This window comes from Phyllobates terribilis, unplaced genomic scaffold (genome assembly GCF_046119375.1).
Source record: "Phyllobates terribilis strain yellow unplaced genomic scaffold, ASM4611937v1 Scaffold_4__5_contigs__length_816908805, whole genome shotgun sequence".
Lineage (NCBI taxonomy): Eukaryota > Metazoa > Chordata > Amphibia > Anura > Dendrobatidae > Phyllobates > Phyllobates terribilis.
Window position 1 is genome coordinate 66859562 of NW_027362764.1, and position 18303 is coordinate 66877864.

Below are 18303 nucleotides of genomic sequence, written 5' to 3' on the forward strand. Positions count from 1 at the left end.
CAAGGTGTAGCCCTGCAACCCCAGACATCACTGAAATGGGTTCCTTTGGGTGTGTGAGTGTTATGGTTTGACTCCAGTATTCCTCACACAGACCACATACTGTATGATGGTATAGGAACCCCCTGGTTTAAGCAGAAAACAAGGAAGATCTCAGTCCATTTTATTAAAGGGGGACATTATTTACTGCTGGACCTGGTACATCGTATATATAATAGGTAGCAAAGGCACAAGCATATCAGTTATAAGTGCCGACTTTGCAAAATACTTGTCAATTACAATGCATAATAACTTGAACTCTCCATCTCCTTGTTATTCTCTTTCTGCCTCTATATAGCCCTCTTCTGCTCTAGTACCTGTGCCCCGACTTGATCAGGCTTAGTCTTGTTTCTATGCTTCCAGGACCGGCTTACACATAGACTCTTCAGCCCTACTCCTTCTAGCTGTCTTGGGCCCACAACCTGCAGCTCTATTTCTGTTGCTCTTTTTCATATAGAAAATACAGTAAAATCCCCGTGATTGCGTGGGTTTCCTCCGGGTTCTTCGGTTTCCTCCCACTCTCCAAAGACATACTGATAGGGGATCTAGATTGTGAGCTCCAATGGGGACAGTGATGATAATGTATGTAAAGCACTGCAGAATATGATGACACTTTAAAAGCTAATAAAATAAATAAAATGCACAGGATAGGTGATAACTTACTAAGCGGTGGGGGTCTTACTCCTCGGACCAGTGCAGATTGGGGAATTTTAATCACCGATGGGGCATTTATATTCTTGTTATAAAATGTAACAGCAGGTCGGGTGCCTGACTGCTACTCCACTCATTCTCTATGGGGCTACTGGAAAAAGCTGTGTAGCGCTTGTCAGCCCCATAGGGAATGGATGGAATAGCAATCAAGTATGTGCACTGTTGCTCCATGCTAATAAAAGTGCCGATCGGTGTGGGTCCCAGCGGTGAGACCTCCATCGATCAACAAGTTATCACCCTTTTTATGGATAGGTGCTAACTTTTTCTTCACTTTTTTTTTTAGAGGGGAAATCTGTAGTTCAGGAGCCTAATCTATTAGCCAGAGTGCACAGTAGATGCATAGAGCGCCTCCAGCTCTGGAGGACCTGGCATAGATCTGTATATCACAGGCCACTTATTGTATGAAAAAGTAAATTTGTAACGCTTCATTTCCCCTCTGGGGGCACTGTAGAGAAATGTACCACTCAAATTCAGGTTGCAGTGTTGGCAGGATCCATTCTCAATTTATTATCTCTTCTAATAAAAAGGGATTGCCCAGTGCACACCAGCCAGATTATTGTATGTCAGATAGTTTGTTTTTATTTATAAGGTAATATAAAAGTGTTATTCACTACTTTATGACATATTATTAATAATTGGGTCAGGGGTGGTGTAAAAAAAACAAAAATCAATACTTACCTACTGGACCTCCGTACTCTTCACTATGTCCTCTGACGGTGGTCTCCTGTCTTCCACTTCTGGTTGGGGGAGGAGTGCGTCAGGTGACTGTTGTAGCCAATGAGCGGCTACCCGCTGGAAGGGGAAATTGGGAGACCAACAGGGGACACAGTGTGGAGTTTCTGTAGGTGAGGATGGATTTCTATTTTTTTTGCCTTTTCTACCATGGGCCCATTAAAGGGAATCTGTAAGCAGGTTTTTGATATGTAATGTGAGAGCATCATGATGTAGGGGCAGAAACCTTTATTCCAGAGGTGTGTCACTTATTAGACTGCTAGGTGTAGTTTAGATAGACAGTTTTCTCTGCTGTAGATGTAGCAGAGCTCTAAATGCTGAGCTGTGAATAACCCCGCCCACACCCCTGATTGGCAGCTTCCTGTGCACACTGCCAATCAGTGGAGTGGGCGGGGTCACACAGTAGCTGGACTGCTGTCAGCCCCGGCATCAGCACCTGGGCAAGTCCCGGGACTCTGGCGCATCCCCCCTCCCCCCGCTTGCTCAGGGCCCTGGCAGCCGGCACAATACTTACCTCTCCCCGTGCCTCCACAGCAGCTCCGGTCTCTTCCACGGCTGCTGCACTGTGACGTCTCAGGTCAGTGGGTGCGGTGACATCTTTACAAAGCGATCTCTCCTGAGCTGTCACAGCGCAGAGCGGGAAGACGCCGGCGACGCGGCTGAGGAGGCCGGAGCAGCGGCAGCAAGTGAAAAGTCGAGAGAGTATTTGATTTTTTTTCATACATATGTATGGAGGAATGAGGCATCATATGGGGGGGGGAGGTGACATCCTGCATGGGGCATTATATGGGGGGGAGAGGTGACATCCTGCATGGGGCATTATATGGGGGGAGTGACATCCTGCATGGGGCATTATATGGGGGAGAAGTGACATCCTGCATGGGGAATTATGTGGGGGCCAGTATTCTGTATGGAGCATTGTATGGGGGCCAGTATTCTATATGGAGCAATATATGGGGGTCAGTATCCTGTATGGAGCATTATATGGGGGCCAGTATCCTCTATGGAGCGTTATATGGGGGCCAGTATCCCCTATGGCACATTATATGGGGGCTAGTATCCTGTATGGAGCATTATATGGGGGCTAGTATCCTGTATGGAGCGTTATATGGGGGCCAGTATCCTGTATGGAGCATTATATGGAGGCCAGTATCCTCTATGGAGTGTTATATGGGGGCCAATATCCTGTATGGAGCGTTATATGGGGGCCACTATCCAGTATGGAGCATTATATGGGGGCTAGTATCCTGTATGGAGCGTTATATGGGGGCCAGTATCCTGTATGATGCGTTATATGGGAACCAGTATCCTGTATGGAGCGTTATATGGGGACCAGTATTCTGCATGGAGAATTATATGGGGTCCATTATACTGTATGGAGCAATATATGGGGCCCATAATACTGAATGGAGGACTATGGTGCCATTATACTGTATGGAGGACTATACTGTCCGGTCTGCACTGTGCGCTTCGAGGATTAGCCAGTTTCTGAGCTTTTGTGGAATTTACAATAGATATCACTCAAGTAATGTAAGAAGTGAAATCTTTGCATTGTACTATATATATATTTGTCTGCGGTATCTGTGCATCATGAATCGTGGTATGTGTTAAAGGGGCCCACTGAGACTCTGTCGCCCAGGGCCCCCAAAAACCTGGAGCCGGCCCTGACTGCTGTGCAAATGAGACCTAGTCCTGTAGTGATAATCTCCTGCTGATAAAACACTGATTGTATTGAAACTACAACACATATCCCAGTAAGCGACACAACCTTGGAATCAGGCTCTCTTTCGCACACTGTCGTCAGAGTAAATAGCAAAAAACTGCTGACAGTTTCCCTTTAATGATTTGCTATAAAGTAGTTGACAACCCCTTTAAATAATGGAAATCAGTAATATTTGTAAAATTGTCTTTAAAATAATATTTAATCTAATTTATAATATCCATCTGATATCCCTATAGGCCTATCAAGACCGGATTAAAAGAAATTGTAACTTCACAAATCTCTGAAATAGAAAAAAAAAAATTCTGTATTTACATTTTTGCTTCCTAGCGACAACCACAAAAACAGAATATTCACTCTTGTGCTCCGCATACACCATTTACTCCATTTCCTCCTGACCATATGTGCTGGTATACAAATCCTCATCTCTGTAGAAACGTCTGATACAAAGTCGTCACTCACCAAGGCAGCGGGCGAGAGAGAGTGCCTATGTCACAAGATTTAGTAACTTGTGACAAGGGGCCTGAAATACATACAGTACTTAAAGTGACAGGGAACCTTTAGCATGCAGCTTAGTCCAATGGAGGAGCTTCTATAGAGTCAGACTATGGGGTCCTTGGAGAGAGGGACCCCTGCCTCAGTTAGTCCTTGTTGCAGTTGGGTGGTAAATTTTAGGCAGGACTCTTGTCTCCAGAAAAACTGCAGAATTCAAGACGGGTGCCCATTATGATGCTGAATTTTCTTCCTAAACACATCTGTACTATACTTACAGTACAGACCAAAAGTTTGGACACACCAGAGAATGTCAAAAGTGTGCAAAGCAGTCATCAAAGCAAAAGGTGGCTACTTTGAAGAACCTAGAATATAAGACATATTTTCAGTTGTTTCACACTTTTTTGTTAAGTATATAATTCCACATGTGTTAATTCATAGTTTTGATGCCTTCAGTGTGAATGTACAATTTTCAAAGTCATGAAAATACAGAAAAAATCTTTAAATGCGAAGGTGTGTCCAAACTTTTGGTCTGTACTGTATATTATAAGTTTTGCACATGTCACAGGACATTTCCCAAAGACATGTGAAAAAAAAAATTAAAATCAGATTCTGATATCAAGGCCTGGCAATTATCCAGAAACGGGCGGTGCCGCGCAGATGTCGCTCATTTCCGGCTGCAGAAGCGATCTGTCACACATCACTTTTTCAGGAAGTTTCATTTCCTTTTTAAACCACTGTTATACTAACATGAAGTGCCCAGCCTCTCATTAAAAGAGGTTCTGCAGCAGCTGCATTATGTGTTATATTCCTTTGCTCCAACTTTTTTCTAACATCTTTTTGGAGGTTGCAGTGCGGGAATCGCAACACTGGAATTTTTCTTTTCACCATAGCCATTTCTTAGCTTTCCAGACCACAAGCCCTTTTTGCAGCCTTTCCATTCCCCCTCTGTGCCATATCCGCACCCCATCCAAACAAGAAACCTCTGTTGATCAGAAGTTTTAAGCAAGATTTTGCAAGTTCCCAAAAGATTTGCCGACTCTTCCAGGAGTCTGCGAGGTCTTTCCTATCTCCAGCGGCCTTTTGGATAACCTGGTAGGGTTGGCAAGTATTGTTTTACACTTGTGTGCCTGCCGCTGCAGAATACCTTATATACATCTCAGATGCTGCAGGAGAATATCTGGAAATTACATATCGGTCCATCAATAATGAATAGAAATCTTCTCTATGCATCTAAACAGTGGCATAAATTGAAGCTTGCAGGACCCAATGCAAAAAAACTCCAACGTGGCCCCAAACTGTCATGGGTCTTTTATAGTATTGGTCGTCTCGTATGGGCCAAAAGGAACTTTGGAGTCCTCCTAGGCTTCAGGGCCTATGTGTGGTTGCAACACCTGCACCCCCTGATGATTATAATCTTTCTTGTAAATGAGGTTCTGCAGCAGTTTTAGTGTGATTTAAGGGGACATCAACAATGATAGCCTATCCTTAAAGGGGTTGTCCACTACTTGGACAACTTCTTCTTGATCTAAATGTTTGGCACCGATAAAATAAAAAAGCCTATACTCGCCTCCCGTGCCAGCGCCATTCCAGCGGTGCAGGCACTCGGGGTCCCGGGGCTCTCGTGCAATTGTTGTGACACGTGACCCCGATGCTCAATCAGCGCTGGTGTCATTGTCCCCACCTTCGGACAAATCTAACATAAAGAGGAAGACCAGGCTGCAGCTGCTCTAACGCCGGCGTCGGGGTCACGTGTCACAACAACCGCACGACAGCCCTGGGACCTTGAGTGCTGACACCGCTGGAATGGCGGCAGCACGGGAGGCGAGTATAAGCTTTTTTATTTTATCGGGCCAAGCGTGGGGTATGAGAAGGAGTTGTCCTAGTAGTGGACAACTTCTTTAAGAATAGTTCATCAGATTGTTAGAGGTCCAACACCCGACACCCCATTCACGTCAATATAAGCTGAGCTGCAATACCTGAGAATGGCCACTACATGGGGTATAGAGCTGCAACGACACATCTTCATACACTTTGTATCTGCGGTCTGAAAACAGCTAGTTGAAAAGGTGCCGGATGTTGGACCACCACCGACCTGACATTGATGCAATATCTAATTCCAAAATGTAAGTAGATTCCATTGTAAATCATAAGGATATCAGCAGTCACCTTTGTTCTATGACTGGTATAAGCGCTCATTCATTCGATTTGCGTGGTCTCCTGAGACCTTGGGGACTAATCTGGGGCTATATCAAGGTGATCCTACATGTGATGTCTCCATTGTGCAGGGAGGTCCCTCTAGATATTCTCTTGCCTATGATTTTATCCAGGCGTATCGTGATTGAGCCGCCGGTCAGGCACAAAACAGGCTTTTATTCTAAATTGCTAACAGTAGAAGTCACATTGCTCTGAGCTGGCAGGGTGGGGTCAGCCGCAGATTTTTTTTTTTTTGAGAACACAAGAAAAAAAAATCAAGGAGAAATGAATCATTCATTACCCGGCTCGCATGTCTGAATGAAAACCATCGCAATTCTGAATATTTTGTGATTTTATTTTTAACACATGGCATGCTCCGCTCTCGTAAGGATCAGGACTTCACTCGCACGTTAAAACTTCAAATACCCACAAGATCAAAGAGGCTGTGTACAGTAATATGCAGCTAAATGGCAAAGCCTTGCCGCTAGTTAGACGTGGCTTTTAGCACCCGCAGCCTGCTGATCCATCTGTAGGATATCGGCATGAAAGAAAAATATTATAGGCCCGCTCCTAAAGGAGACTGATGTGATGCAGAGTTTGGTGCAGATTTACTAGTCCTGTGTAATAGTTGCAAACTTAGGGCCCTATTTATCACTTAAGTCCCTTTTATTTTTTTTCTCTTCTGGTATTTGTTGACGTCTTTTACGCCAAATTTTTCAAAATGGCGCATGGGGCTCATGAGTTTTAACCAAAATCAAAAATGTTCTTTATTTTTGTCTTTAACTTTTTTTTTCCGGAGATTTTTAGTGCATTTTAAATTGTGTTGCAAAAATGGTGCAAAATCTGGTTGCAAAAAAATGTAGGCATCCATAAAATCACTCCAGGGAGGAGACTGGAATGCATTTGAGCAACAATTTTGTGACTTCGCAAAAGTAAGGTGCAGATGAAAACAGGTGAAAAATATCCAAAACTAGACAAAAAAAAAGGTGCAAATGCAATAATGAAATGTGCCCTTAGACTCGACAGGTTTAAAATGCTCTAAATTTGTTACAACGGCTCGTGCTAGATGTTAAAGTTGGATCTTTTGTCTAACTTTACCCGCAAATTTTGCTGCTATTTGGTGCAAGTGGACATGCTCTCCCCGTAAAGCCAAACTCCTTTCAAGTTACCCACAAGCAGAAGAGCTAAAGCTAGATGTGACACAACTTCTAGCACATTTTTCACCACTGTGATGGTGCACTCACAATATGCCCCATTATGTTATTGTTCGTTCGCCATTTGTCTTATATATTGTATGAATTTTCCAAAGACAATGAACTTTTAGAAATCCTCCTCTAGAAGAATCGAGATTGTGGTACGGCAAAAGTTTTTAGAGCATAAAATGCAACATTTCCACGCCACTAAAGGATGCTCTTTTGACGGTGTGGCATGCCCCATTTTCTCCCTCTGAACACGAATCTAGACCCCAAGGCTGTGTTTGATGACATGATATTCAAGCACCATGCACGGAAAACGTTCTACTTTCTGAGTGCTTTCTGCAGACTTTTCCAAAAGTCCAGAAGATCTCCCTTTTTTCCTACGGGTATCTTGGACATTACAGAAGAGCTGGCAAGTATGTGATGAACACAAACAGCTCTAGATGAACCATATTTATTAAAAGCAGGGCGTCCCTTAATAATTTTGGCGCGTCCTACTTCAGCAGCCTTTTGTTTAGGACTGGCATATGTACTGCCCTCCGACATTACTGACTTATTACAGATGTAAATAAAGGGGTTGTCTAATGTTCCTTATTCAAAAGCGCTCAGCTCCTCAGCTTCCTGACTTCTTGCTTGCCGGGGGCGGTGCAGTCCTAAAGATTGACAGTTCAGGCCGGTGGCCGGGTTGAGCCATTGGCCTGAATTGTCGGATGCTGCTTTTGAGACTTGAGACAGATTTACCTCTGCAGCATGTGAGGAGCAAAGAGGCCAGGGGCTTTACGATCAAGGTCACACCATCTTTGACAAAGATCGTAAAGCCTCTGACCTCTGGGCCCATGCGGGAAGGGGGCATAACAGCACCTATTTCAGATGGATGGGTATCTGAGGACGCGTTAGATGTGCCAATCAGAGGCCAGCGGCTGACGTCAGTGTGCCCGTCACAAGCGGTGAATGGCAGTGACATCATGAGCCATCCGTCGCTGTCAAAATTAAGTCATGCTGCAGGCATAGAAGAGGACACCACATGTCGTAGGAGTGTAGGAATGTAAGAAGAATCATTTGAGGTTTTTTTTTATATGTTGGAACAAAGTGGCAGAAAGGACATTATACGAGGAAGGGGCTCAGGATAGGAGACATTATATAAGGAAGGTATACAAAAAAAACACTGCACAGCTGTTTAAAATGGTGCACGAGTAGAGGCCGAACCCGTACTAAACTGAAAATGGATATGGCTTAGGCTATGCGGTATCCTCCGCTGGTAGAGAGCGCTCTCTACCAGCGGAGGATACCGCATAGCCTAAGCCATATCCAAGTCACCATACAGGCAGCCTTAGAGACTTAGAGACTTACTGTCCGGGCCGTTCAGCCACGTACATTTTCATTGGCAGTCTGCAATACTGATGAAGGTCAATTGTGACCGAAACGTTTATTTTTCTGGTTGGACTGCATGAATAATTAAAAAAAAAAAAAAAATCCTATTCTTTCATATCCATTGAGTGCCGAGGTTATTTTCAATTATATAAGGAAGGGACACAGAATATGGGTCATTATACCAGGAAGAGGCCCAGGATGGGGATCATTATACCAGGATGGGGCCCAGGACAGGGACATAATAACAGGAACGGGCAAAGGATGGGGGACATTATACTAGGAAGGGGCTAAGGATAAGGAAATTATTACAGGATAGAGGTCATAACAAGGGACATTATTACAGAAAGAGCTTAGGACAGGGGAAATTATTAGGTGCCTGGATGAGGACATCATTAAATAGTGGGTGAACATGTACAGTACAGACCAAAAGTTTGGACACACCTTCTCATTTAAAGATTTTTCTGTATTTTCATGACTATGAAAATTGTACATTCACACTGAAGGCATCAAAACTATGAATTAACACATGTGGAATTATATACTTAACAAAAAAGTGTGAAACAACTGAAAATATGTCTTATATTCTAGGTTCTTCAAAGTAGCCACCTTTTGCTTTGATGACTGCTTTGCACACTCTTGGCATTCTCTTGATGAGCTTCAAGAGGTAGTCACCGGAAATGGTCTTCCAACAATCTTGAAGGAGTTCCCATAGATGCTTAGCACTTGTTGGCCCTTTTGCCTTCACTCTGCGGTCCAGCTCACCCCAAACCATCTCGATTGGGTTCAGGTCTGGTGACTGTGGAGGCCAGGTCATCTGGCGTAGCACCCCATCACTCTACCCCTTGGTCAAATAGCCCTTACACAGCCTGGAGGTGTGTTTGGGGTCATTGTCCTGTTGAAAAATAAATGATGGTCCAACTAAACGCAAACTGGATGGAATAGCATGCCGCTGCAAGATGCTGTGATAGCCATGCTGGTTCAGTATGCCTTCAATTTTGAATAAATCCCCAACAGTGTCACCAGCAAAGCACCCCCACACCATCACACCTCCGCCTCCATGATTCACGGTGGGAACCAGGCATGTAGAGTCCATCTGTTCACCTTTTCTGCGTCGCACAAAGACACGGTGGTTGGAACCAAAGATCTCAAATTTGGACTCATCAGACCAAAGCACAGATTTCCACTGGTCTAATGTCCATTCCTTGTGTTCTTTAGCCCAAACAAGTCTCTTTTGCTTGTTGCCTGTCCTTAGCAGTGGTTTCCTAGCAGCTATTTTACCATGAAGGCCTGCTGCACAAAGTCTCCTCTTAACAGTTATTGTAGAGATGTGTCTGCTGCTAGAACTCTGTGTGGCATTGACCTGGTCTCTAATCTGAGCTGCTGTTAACCTGCAATTTCTGAGGCTGGTGACTCAGATAAACTTATCCTCAGAAGTAGAGGTGACTCTTGGTCTTCCTTTCCTGGGGCGGTCCTCATGTCACCCAGTTTCTTTGTAGCGCTTGATGGTTTTTGCAACTGCACTTGAGGACACTTTCAAAGTTTTCGCCATTTTTCGGACTGACTGACCTTCATTTCTTAAAGTAATGATGGCCACTCATTTTTCTTTACTTAGCTGCTTTTTTCTTGCTATAATACAAATTCTAACAGTCTATTCAGTAGGACTATCAGCTATGTGTCCACCAGACTTCTGCACAACACAACTGATGGTCCCAACCCCATTTATAAGGCAAGAAATCCCACTTATTAAACCTGACAGGGCACACCTGTGAAGTGAAAACCATTTCCGGTGACTACCTCTTGAAGCTCATCAAGAGAATGCCAACAGTGTGCAAAGCAGTCATCAAAGCAAAAGGTGGCTACTTTGAAGAACCTAGAATATAAGACATATTTTCAGTTGTTTCACACTTTTTTGTTAAGCATATAATTCCACATGTGTTAATTTATAGTTTTGATGCCTTCAGTGTGAATGTACAATTTTCATAGTCATGAAAATACAGAAAAATCTTTAAATGAGAAGGTGTGTCCAAACTTTTGGTCTGTACTGTATGTCTTTATAGAATCCAGAATGCTACAAGGGTCTATACAGCTGACCAACATGGAGGTAGGGGCCCAGGTCCAAATTTTGCTCTGGGGCTCATGGGACTCTAGATATGCCAATGTAAGGGGCGTGGATGTGCTGTAGAAAACAGCTTACGAGCGCGCTCCGTGCCCAGGAAACCGGCCACCTCTGATAAGACTGAAGTGGTGGCCGGTCACTTAGGCAATGAGCTCTAAAATACAAAATAAAAACTTCCTGTGTTCTTGTAAATAAATAACATTTTTAACAATAAGTAAATAGCAAAGTTGTTTGTTTTTCCATTCACTTTGTAATTTCATCCATTTAAGAAGATGAAACAACCACTTTAATGAAACCTACAAGATATTCCCAGCATCTTGCAGTTACTTAGGAAATTTATAGTTGTAAATTTGTCTTTTTCTGCAGTACTAAACATATACACCTCCAAAGTCCTAACCAACAGAGGGTGATTAGATGTACTAGTAACTGGAATATAAATTTTTGCTGCCTTGGTACAGTATGTGCTTTTTTATTGGCAAACAACTTTAGGAACAGTTGGCAGCTGCTTTAAGTAAGCACTGCCCAGTGGGGCCCACCACCATTGATTTACTAATACAAAATGTCCATTTTGTGAAGGATTTGTGATGGTTTTGCTGCCGGAACAGATGGCGGAAATTCAGGAAAAAAAAAATTGTAGCACTTCTACTACTATAGAAAAACACGCACTTCTTTCCAGCAGATCTGGGAGCTCATTCTCACCTCACTTGCAACCTACTGGCAGGGTTTTTCCTGTTTACTTACCCAAGAGGGGCAATTTTGGATGTAGTCGCAATCCTAGTCGCCAATGTATTAAATATAATTTGGTAGATGATGAGTAATTTTGTCTTGGAAAACTGCATGATTCTACATTTTCCATTAATATCTAGTCACTTAATTAGGTTGGATTTTCCAACTGTGGACTTCCATGACCCGTTCATCATGATAGTCATTAGATTCACACTGGCCAGGATCCACTGATCGACACTACTAATGAGCACTTTAATGGGAGCGGTTTGAAGAGTACCCACCTTTTCTGGAATCGTGTATGTTCTCCATGAATTTCCTCTGGATCAATGGAAATCCCATCTCTGGGACCTCCATCGATCATGAAAATGCAGGTCCTGGATCCATAGTTTGAATCCATAGTTTGAATTGAGCGGTGGTCGTGTGGCACCGCCTGCGAGTTCAGTCGCCACAGAGGTACTGCATCTCACCCAGAGGTGTGGTTCCCCACTCTCAGGTAAGAAGGGAGTGCTGGCCGGAACCCCAACACCTGCATCCAACACTACACCATTCCAGACCAGCAGGCGGGGCAAGATGCATGCGTACAGTGCTGAGTCCTGTCCCTGGTTGGAAGGGGGGGAACCAAGAGAGGGGGAACCATGTAGTGGGTGTGGGTGGAGGAAGTAGATCAGGGGAGCACCTTCAGTAGGAGTATAAGAAGGGAACCATCTTGAAGTAATCAAGTCAGTCTGAGGAGAGAGTTCAGAGAAGAGAGAGTTGGGAGCAGGAGCTCTGGAGGAGCTCTGCTCAGGAGGAGTGGAGAGAGGAGATGGGCCTAGTCTGAGAGGCCCAGGAGGAAAGACTGAGAGAAGAGGACGGGAGCAGACGGAAGGCTCCAGATACAGAGGGGATCCCAGGGGCAGGGTGAGTGCAGGAAGCCACCCGTGTGCCCGAATCTACACGGACGTGGAGGGATCAGGCCGCAGAAGGGACCGGCCCCTAAACTAGTGGAGAAGAATCAGGCTCAGCTAGATAACCGGAGGCTACTGTACTTTCAAGGTGCAGCTGCCCACTAACACAATTATATCGCCGAAAAGGTGGCCGCATAGGGTCCAGGGGACTGCAGGTCGCCCGACAAGATCCGAGGCTACCGGCTTGGAACACTGATTGTGAGGCACAGGGCAGGAGGGTAAGAGCCAGCGCAGGAAGACGACCGAGAAAGGAACATAGAAAGGGGTCCCGTTTAAGTACTCCTGAAATACTTGAGAGCTGCCGAACTCCTTCCTTGGTGAATGCCGGATGACATGGGCAGTTATAAGCTGGCAGTTGTAACCTGGAGCAGCGTGATAACTGTGAGTAAACCTTGAAGACTGCACCCCACTGTGTCCTGGAATTATTGCTGCACCATCACCTGCACTACACTGCACCAGCAACATCTACCTCATAGCATCACTATATCCTGCCCTGGAGCTTAGCTCTACCTGTGGAGAGCTGAACCAACTCTGCTGCGTCACCATCAGCTCCAGTAGATCTGCACCGCAGCAGCGGCCCCATATAGCCGCATACCACAGGTGGTGTCACGAACATTATCTCCAAAAACTTTATTCCCTTTTTACTTTCCCTTTAATTGACCGCCCTGGGTCACGGACTGGGTCACTGCCACCGTGACGTCCCCCAACACCGACCAGCCCGGCTACCGAGTACCCCAAGGCCCAGGGGCGCGTCATAGTCGGGAATCTGCAATGTCGCTCTATTCACTCTCTATGGGACTAAAGAGGATAGCCAAGTGGTGTAATTGGCTATCTCTGTCAGTCCGGTAGACAGCAAATATATTGTCAGCACACATCCTTAACCACTCAATGCGGAGACACAAGACCCCCGTTCTCACGATTGGTGTGATATCAAGTAATCGGACATTTATCGCCTATGAAGACCGTTTATAATGTGTGATTTGGGACAACTTCTTTGATTTTTTTCCTATGAAAATGTCCCTACTGGGGACACGGACTATCGTGAATGTTGAATCTGTACAGCGCTGCAAAATATGTTGGTGCTATGTAGGCAACATGAAATTACAAGGAAAGGAAATTACCTCCTGAAAATTTCACTTTCGACACTAAGCCCCATAATTAGCAGATTCTTCCTGTTCTTTAGAACAGCAATCATCTCTTTGTCATTATGGACAGTTAAAACCATATATAGTGTGACAGAGTCGCTGGTGTTATATGTGAGGGGAGGTATGTGTCACAACGGCTGTTAGTCTTTGTGAACTGAACCTAGAACTTTTTCTCTAGCACGTTATGTGTTGGGGGTGTAATCACCATTTTGAAGGGTGTGGTTTCGTGTGAATGACATAGAGATTGGATGGGAAGTCATTCTCCATACCTCCTCTCAGGGTGTGGCTAAGCAAGCTTAAATGCTCAGTCACTATTTTTTTTCTGTTGTTGTGTTTGGAGAGGCAAGATCTCCAGACTGGGCACCCATAGCTCATGAAGGAGATGAAGGTTGTGCTACCCCACACCCCTATGGACTGTGCTACCGTTTATCTTTTGCTTTGTCGTTTTGCCAGCAGGCCCACAACACCATCTCAGAGACGTCCCATAGTTTTAGCTTACAAATATTGATGAAAAATACTGACCAAAATGCTCTTGTGTGAACGTGGCATCAGAGGTGCCCGTCCTGTTGTCAGATATTTCTTTAGCTCTATATATTTGAACCTGAAAACTTCAATGAGTTCTAGACACATTTATCATTGTGCCTATGAGTGACTGTAATAGCATAGGTGCAATGCCGCTTGTAAACTGAGGACACTTGCTTTTTATTTTCTGGACGGTAGCCCAAATTTGCTGGGGTTTCGAGGCTGGTAAATGTGTACATCCTGCCGATGTGACCACAGTGACTCAGTTTCCTCATCCAGACATCAGCAGTTGTATCACTTCACTAATCACACGTGTCCTATTAATGAATGATGGGGCAGATGTAACTGTACAGAGTTCCATGGAGGAATGAATGATAAAGGTCTTCTGCATTACCAGCAAGCTATTGTGTCTCAGCTATTAGCCAGGGAAGACAGCAGAACGTCATTTCTTAAGAGTGTTTTATTACAAAATCTAAAAAAATTGGAGAAATTGTTAAACCCAGTTAATTGATGCTAGCCCATCATTTTCCCTGTACTGTGTCACTTGTGGCCACCAAATGTGCAGGAAACAAAACTATCTGTATTTATGGTGCGATGTTAATTTATTTACTTTACTCACTTATATAGCGCCATTAATTCCACAGCGCTTTACAGACATTATCATCACTGTCCCCATTGGGGTCACAATCTAGATTTCCTATCAGTAGATCTTTGGAGAGTGGGAGGAAACCGGAGAACCCGGAGGAAACCCACGCAAATATAGGGAGAACATACAAACTCCTTGCAGATGTTGTACTTGTTTGGATTTGGACCCAGGACCCCAGCGCTGCAAGGCTTGGAGTGCTGCACTGAAAGGTAAATATTGGTGGGCTTCCTGTTACTGATAGTTCTATACGTTATTTTCCCACTGATGATAATGTTTCACAAAATACCTAAGGGGCCAAAGCACTCAGCTGAGAACTGTCTCTTCTTCTTTTCTTAGGACAGACTCATGGGGCCCGATTCAGCAGGCCTGGCATTTTGTACAGTAAGATGCACCAATTTCATAAACACTGCCAGAAGTACATTTCTGGTGTAATGTATGGCACTTTAGTGATGGTCAGATTTAGGAATACTTAGAGTGCACTTGGACATGTCCCATCCCACCCCAGCACCATTAAATTTTCTAAAAGTTGGCGAAGCTGGCTAGGAGAGACATAAAAATGGCAGCAATCACAAAACCACCTTGATGAATCTGGCCCACAGGTTTCATTTAGAGTCAATCCTCAGTCGTTAAAGGGGTCGTCCCCTACTCGGACAACCCCTTTTGAATCATTACGTTTCCCTCCCAAATAAAATAATAACACCTATACTCACCTCCAGTGCCTACACCATTCCAGCAGTGTGGGCACTAGCTCTCTCGGGTATCACATGACATTTTTATGTCGTGCGATCCCTGAGGCCAATCAGCACTGGCTTCTCTGTCTTCTATGGACACAAAAGACATCCAGAGGAAGTGGGAGCTGTGGCTGCTCTCTCACTTCCTCTGGATGTCTTGATTTGTCCATAGGAGAGGAGAGTGAAGCCAGCACTGATTAACCTCAGAGATCCCACGACATAATGTCACGTGATCTCCAGGAGAGCCAGTGCCAACACCGCTGGAACGGCGAGGCACTGGAGGTGAGTACAGGCATTATTATTTTAATGGAGGGAAACATAGGGATTCAAAAAGAGTTGTCCGAGTAGGGGACAACCCCTTTCAGGATAGGCAAACGTAGCTGAGTGCTTCTGTTCCTGAGTTATAAATTGTAGGGGTCATAAACACCCATGCACCAACCAATCAAGGTAAGTGCCATATTTTATAGACTTTCTTGGAAATTTTTGGATGGTTGACAAACCTGCTGAAAGCCAAACATGAATGATCTAGAATGAAGGAGTTTGCATCTTTTTTTTGCAGATTTTCCCTTGAAGAGATGCTGCTAGTCTTCTATAGGGAAAGGACGAGAATGAACCTATGCTACAGTCCTATGCACAGTATGTGGCACACTGTGCAGAAGAAATGTATCTGAAGAAAGAAAATACATCATCACCCAATTTTTCAGATTAATGAGGATTCAAACTGGGGATCCAAGAGAAAAAAAACTCCTCATCTTGTCTCCCTTGCAGAAAGTTTAACATTGACGTTGGGGGATGGTTCCAGTAAAATGGGGGTCATTCCAATAAAAGAACCAAACTGCATAAGAGATAACGGTCCCATATTAGTGGGTGCAGAGGTGGTCACAATTGGGCACTACTGCTCTATTCACACTCAGGATTTTGGACTCTGTTGTAAGGACAAGTGGTGGTCCCAGTGGTCGGATGGCCAACGATCATACAATGATCACCTATCCGGTGAAAACCTTTTAAAGTGCTAGTTATCGAAAGCCAAAAATAACCCTCTTGAAGTTCCTCCTCTTTGTGATAAACTGTCGTGTTGAAAGTACCGTATAACTAGCATTAGGACTAGAATATAAAATATCCCATATCAAGCAGTGTCAGCATATGCAAAATCCCAAATGACGATGGACTACTGATATCTTGACTATTGGATAAACAGTCGTCATACCTTGACGGAATCATTATAACAGTCTGGGTCTCCCAGTTGGAAGCTCCTGAACGTGTAGCTGATCGTATTCCCAGGGGTGGTCTGTATCGTCCAGTTGCAATGCTTGTTATTCGGGTATAGATCTGGGTAGTTTAAACTCTCCAAGATTCCTCGGCTCTGGTTACTTATCACGACTCCTTCACATACTGATCATAAGGAGAAAATAAGGATTATTCCATGAAGAGATTCAGTATAGATGTGTCCTTCTTCAACTTTATCCTTGGCTCAAAAAATCCTGAGATGTGTATATGTGGATGACCAGCTTTTAAAAAACATAAAAAAAAAAATGATTCCATGATACTCTGTTGGGAGATGTTTATGCTATGTATGTCTATATGTGGCCGCCCATTGGTTATGATGTGTATTGCAGCCTGTTGAGGGTTTTGATTGCATGTTATCATAATTATACTGTAAGAAATTATAGTCCTTACCAAATTCAAGAAAAGGTTATGGTGGACACATCTGAATAGAGAGAACCCCAAAAAGAAACATCATCATTATTCAACCGCCACTCACCTTGTCTATAATTAGCCAGAAATCCGCTGAATGACATGGAGCTATCTGTCCTCAGCTTTACATACATAGCATTTGAGGTGGAGCGAATTGGAGCTGGAAGTGTCTTTCCACAGAGTTTTTCCAGCACATTAGACATTGTACTGTTGCCATTGTAAACCTTCAAAATGATAGTAAATTACCAGTCTAATAACAAAATTACAAATCTCGAAACATAGTTCCGCCTAAAAATCACAATTGACGAATCCCTGAGTTACCTTCGTCAGCAATTTAATAAAAAGTTATACAATTGTCAAGTGTAATTTATCAATTTATTGTGGGATCCAAGATCTCTGCCTTTAGCTTCACAAGGAGGTATGAACATTACTCCAAAGACGTGTTCCCCAAACTCCAGGCCTCACGGCCCCCAACAGGTCATGTTTTCAGGATTTCCTTAGTATTGCACAGGTGGTGGAAGTATCACCAAGGAATCAGGAATTCTCTCACCTGTTCAATAGTATGGAAATCCTGTAGGACTGGAGTTTGGGAAACACTGCTCCAAAAGGGAAAAGTAACTTCCAATCAGAGTCAGGTTGCCCAAAATTTAAGTGCAAAAAATTGGGGTCTAAGGGGTAATGTTTCTCCTTGTGGAGAGTGACAAGCCAAGTGAGAGGAGACTTACAAGCCATGCATGCTCCTCTGGAAAATTAATTATGCAAATTGTTTCTTCAGAGAGGAAGAGGACGAGAACTCTAGTGCCACCTTTTGTAAGCAGCGATCCTAAAAGTCATTATCAACTCTTTAACGAGCCTTGCCATATGACTTAGGATAAAAGGCAAACCAGAATCTCAATTTGCAGACACGGTGTTTCAGGGTGTTGCCCCTCATCAGTGCAAATTATGTGATCTGATTTGGCTAGGTGAGAGGCTCTGGACTGAGGTCAAATATCCGCATCACTACATGTGCACATGTGGATATCAAGAGATTCAATGTGCAGATAGTACCCAGGCCTGGAGAAGAGGAGACTCTCATCCAGACCTGGGTACCATAGAAACTGTAAAAAAAAGAATTTAAAATAAAAAATAAAGATTATACTTACCTTCCGATGGCCCCCGGTCTCCTTCTCCGCTCTGTCCGGTGTCTCGCGGTGGTGTGAAGGACCTGCGATGACATCATTGAGTCATGTGACAGGTCACACGACCGCTGACGTCAGCGGTGACATGGCCTGTCACATGACTCAATGATGTCATCGCAGGTCCTTCACACCACCGCGAGACA

General features: G+C 44.1%; 1 protein-coding gene across 1 annotated transcript in view; it reads right to left on the reverse strand.

The window, feature by feature from the left end:
• Positions 1 to 18303, reverse strand: part of CUBN (cubilin) — a 259514-nt gene that overhangs the window by 147043 nt on the left and 94168 nt on the right. Inside the window, exons 26-27 of the mRNA XM_073677458.1 lie at positions 17050 to 17206; positions 16495 to 16679 (exon numbers count right to left, since the gene is read on the reverse strand). Of these exons, the coding sequence (XP_073533559.1) occupies positions 16495 to 16679; positions 17050 to 17206 (342 nt within the window). The remainder of the gene's footprint in view (positions 1 to 16494; positions 16680 to 17049; positions 17207 to 18303) is intronic.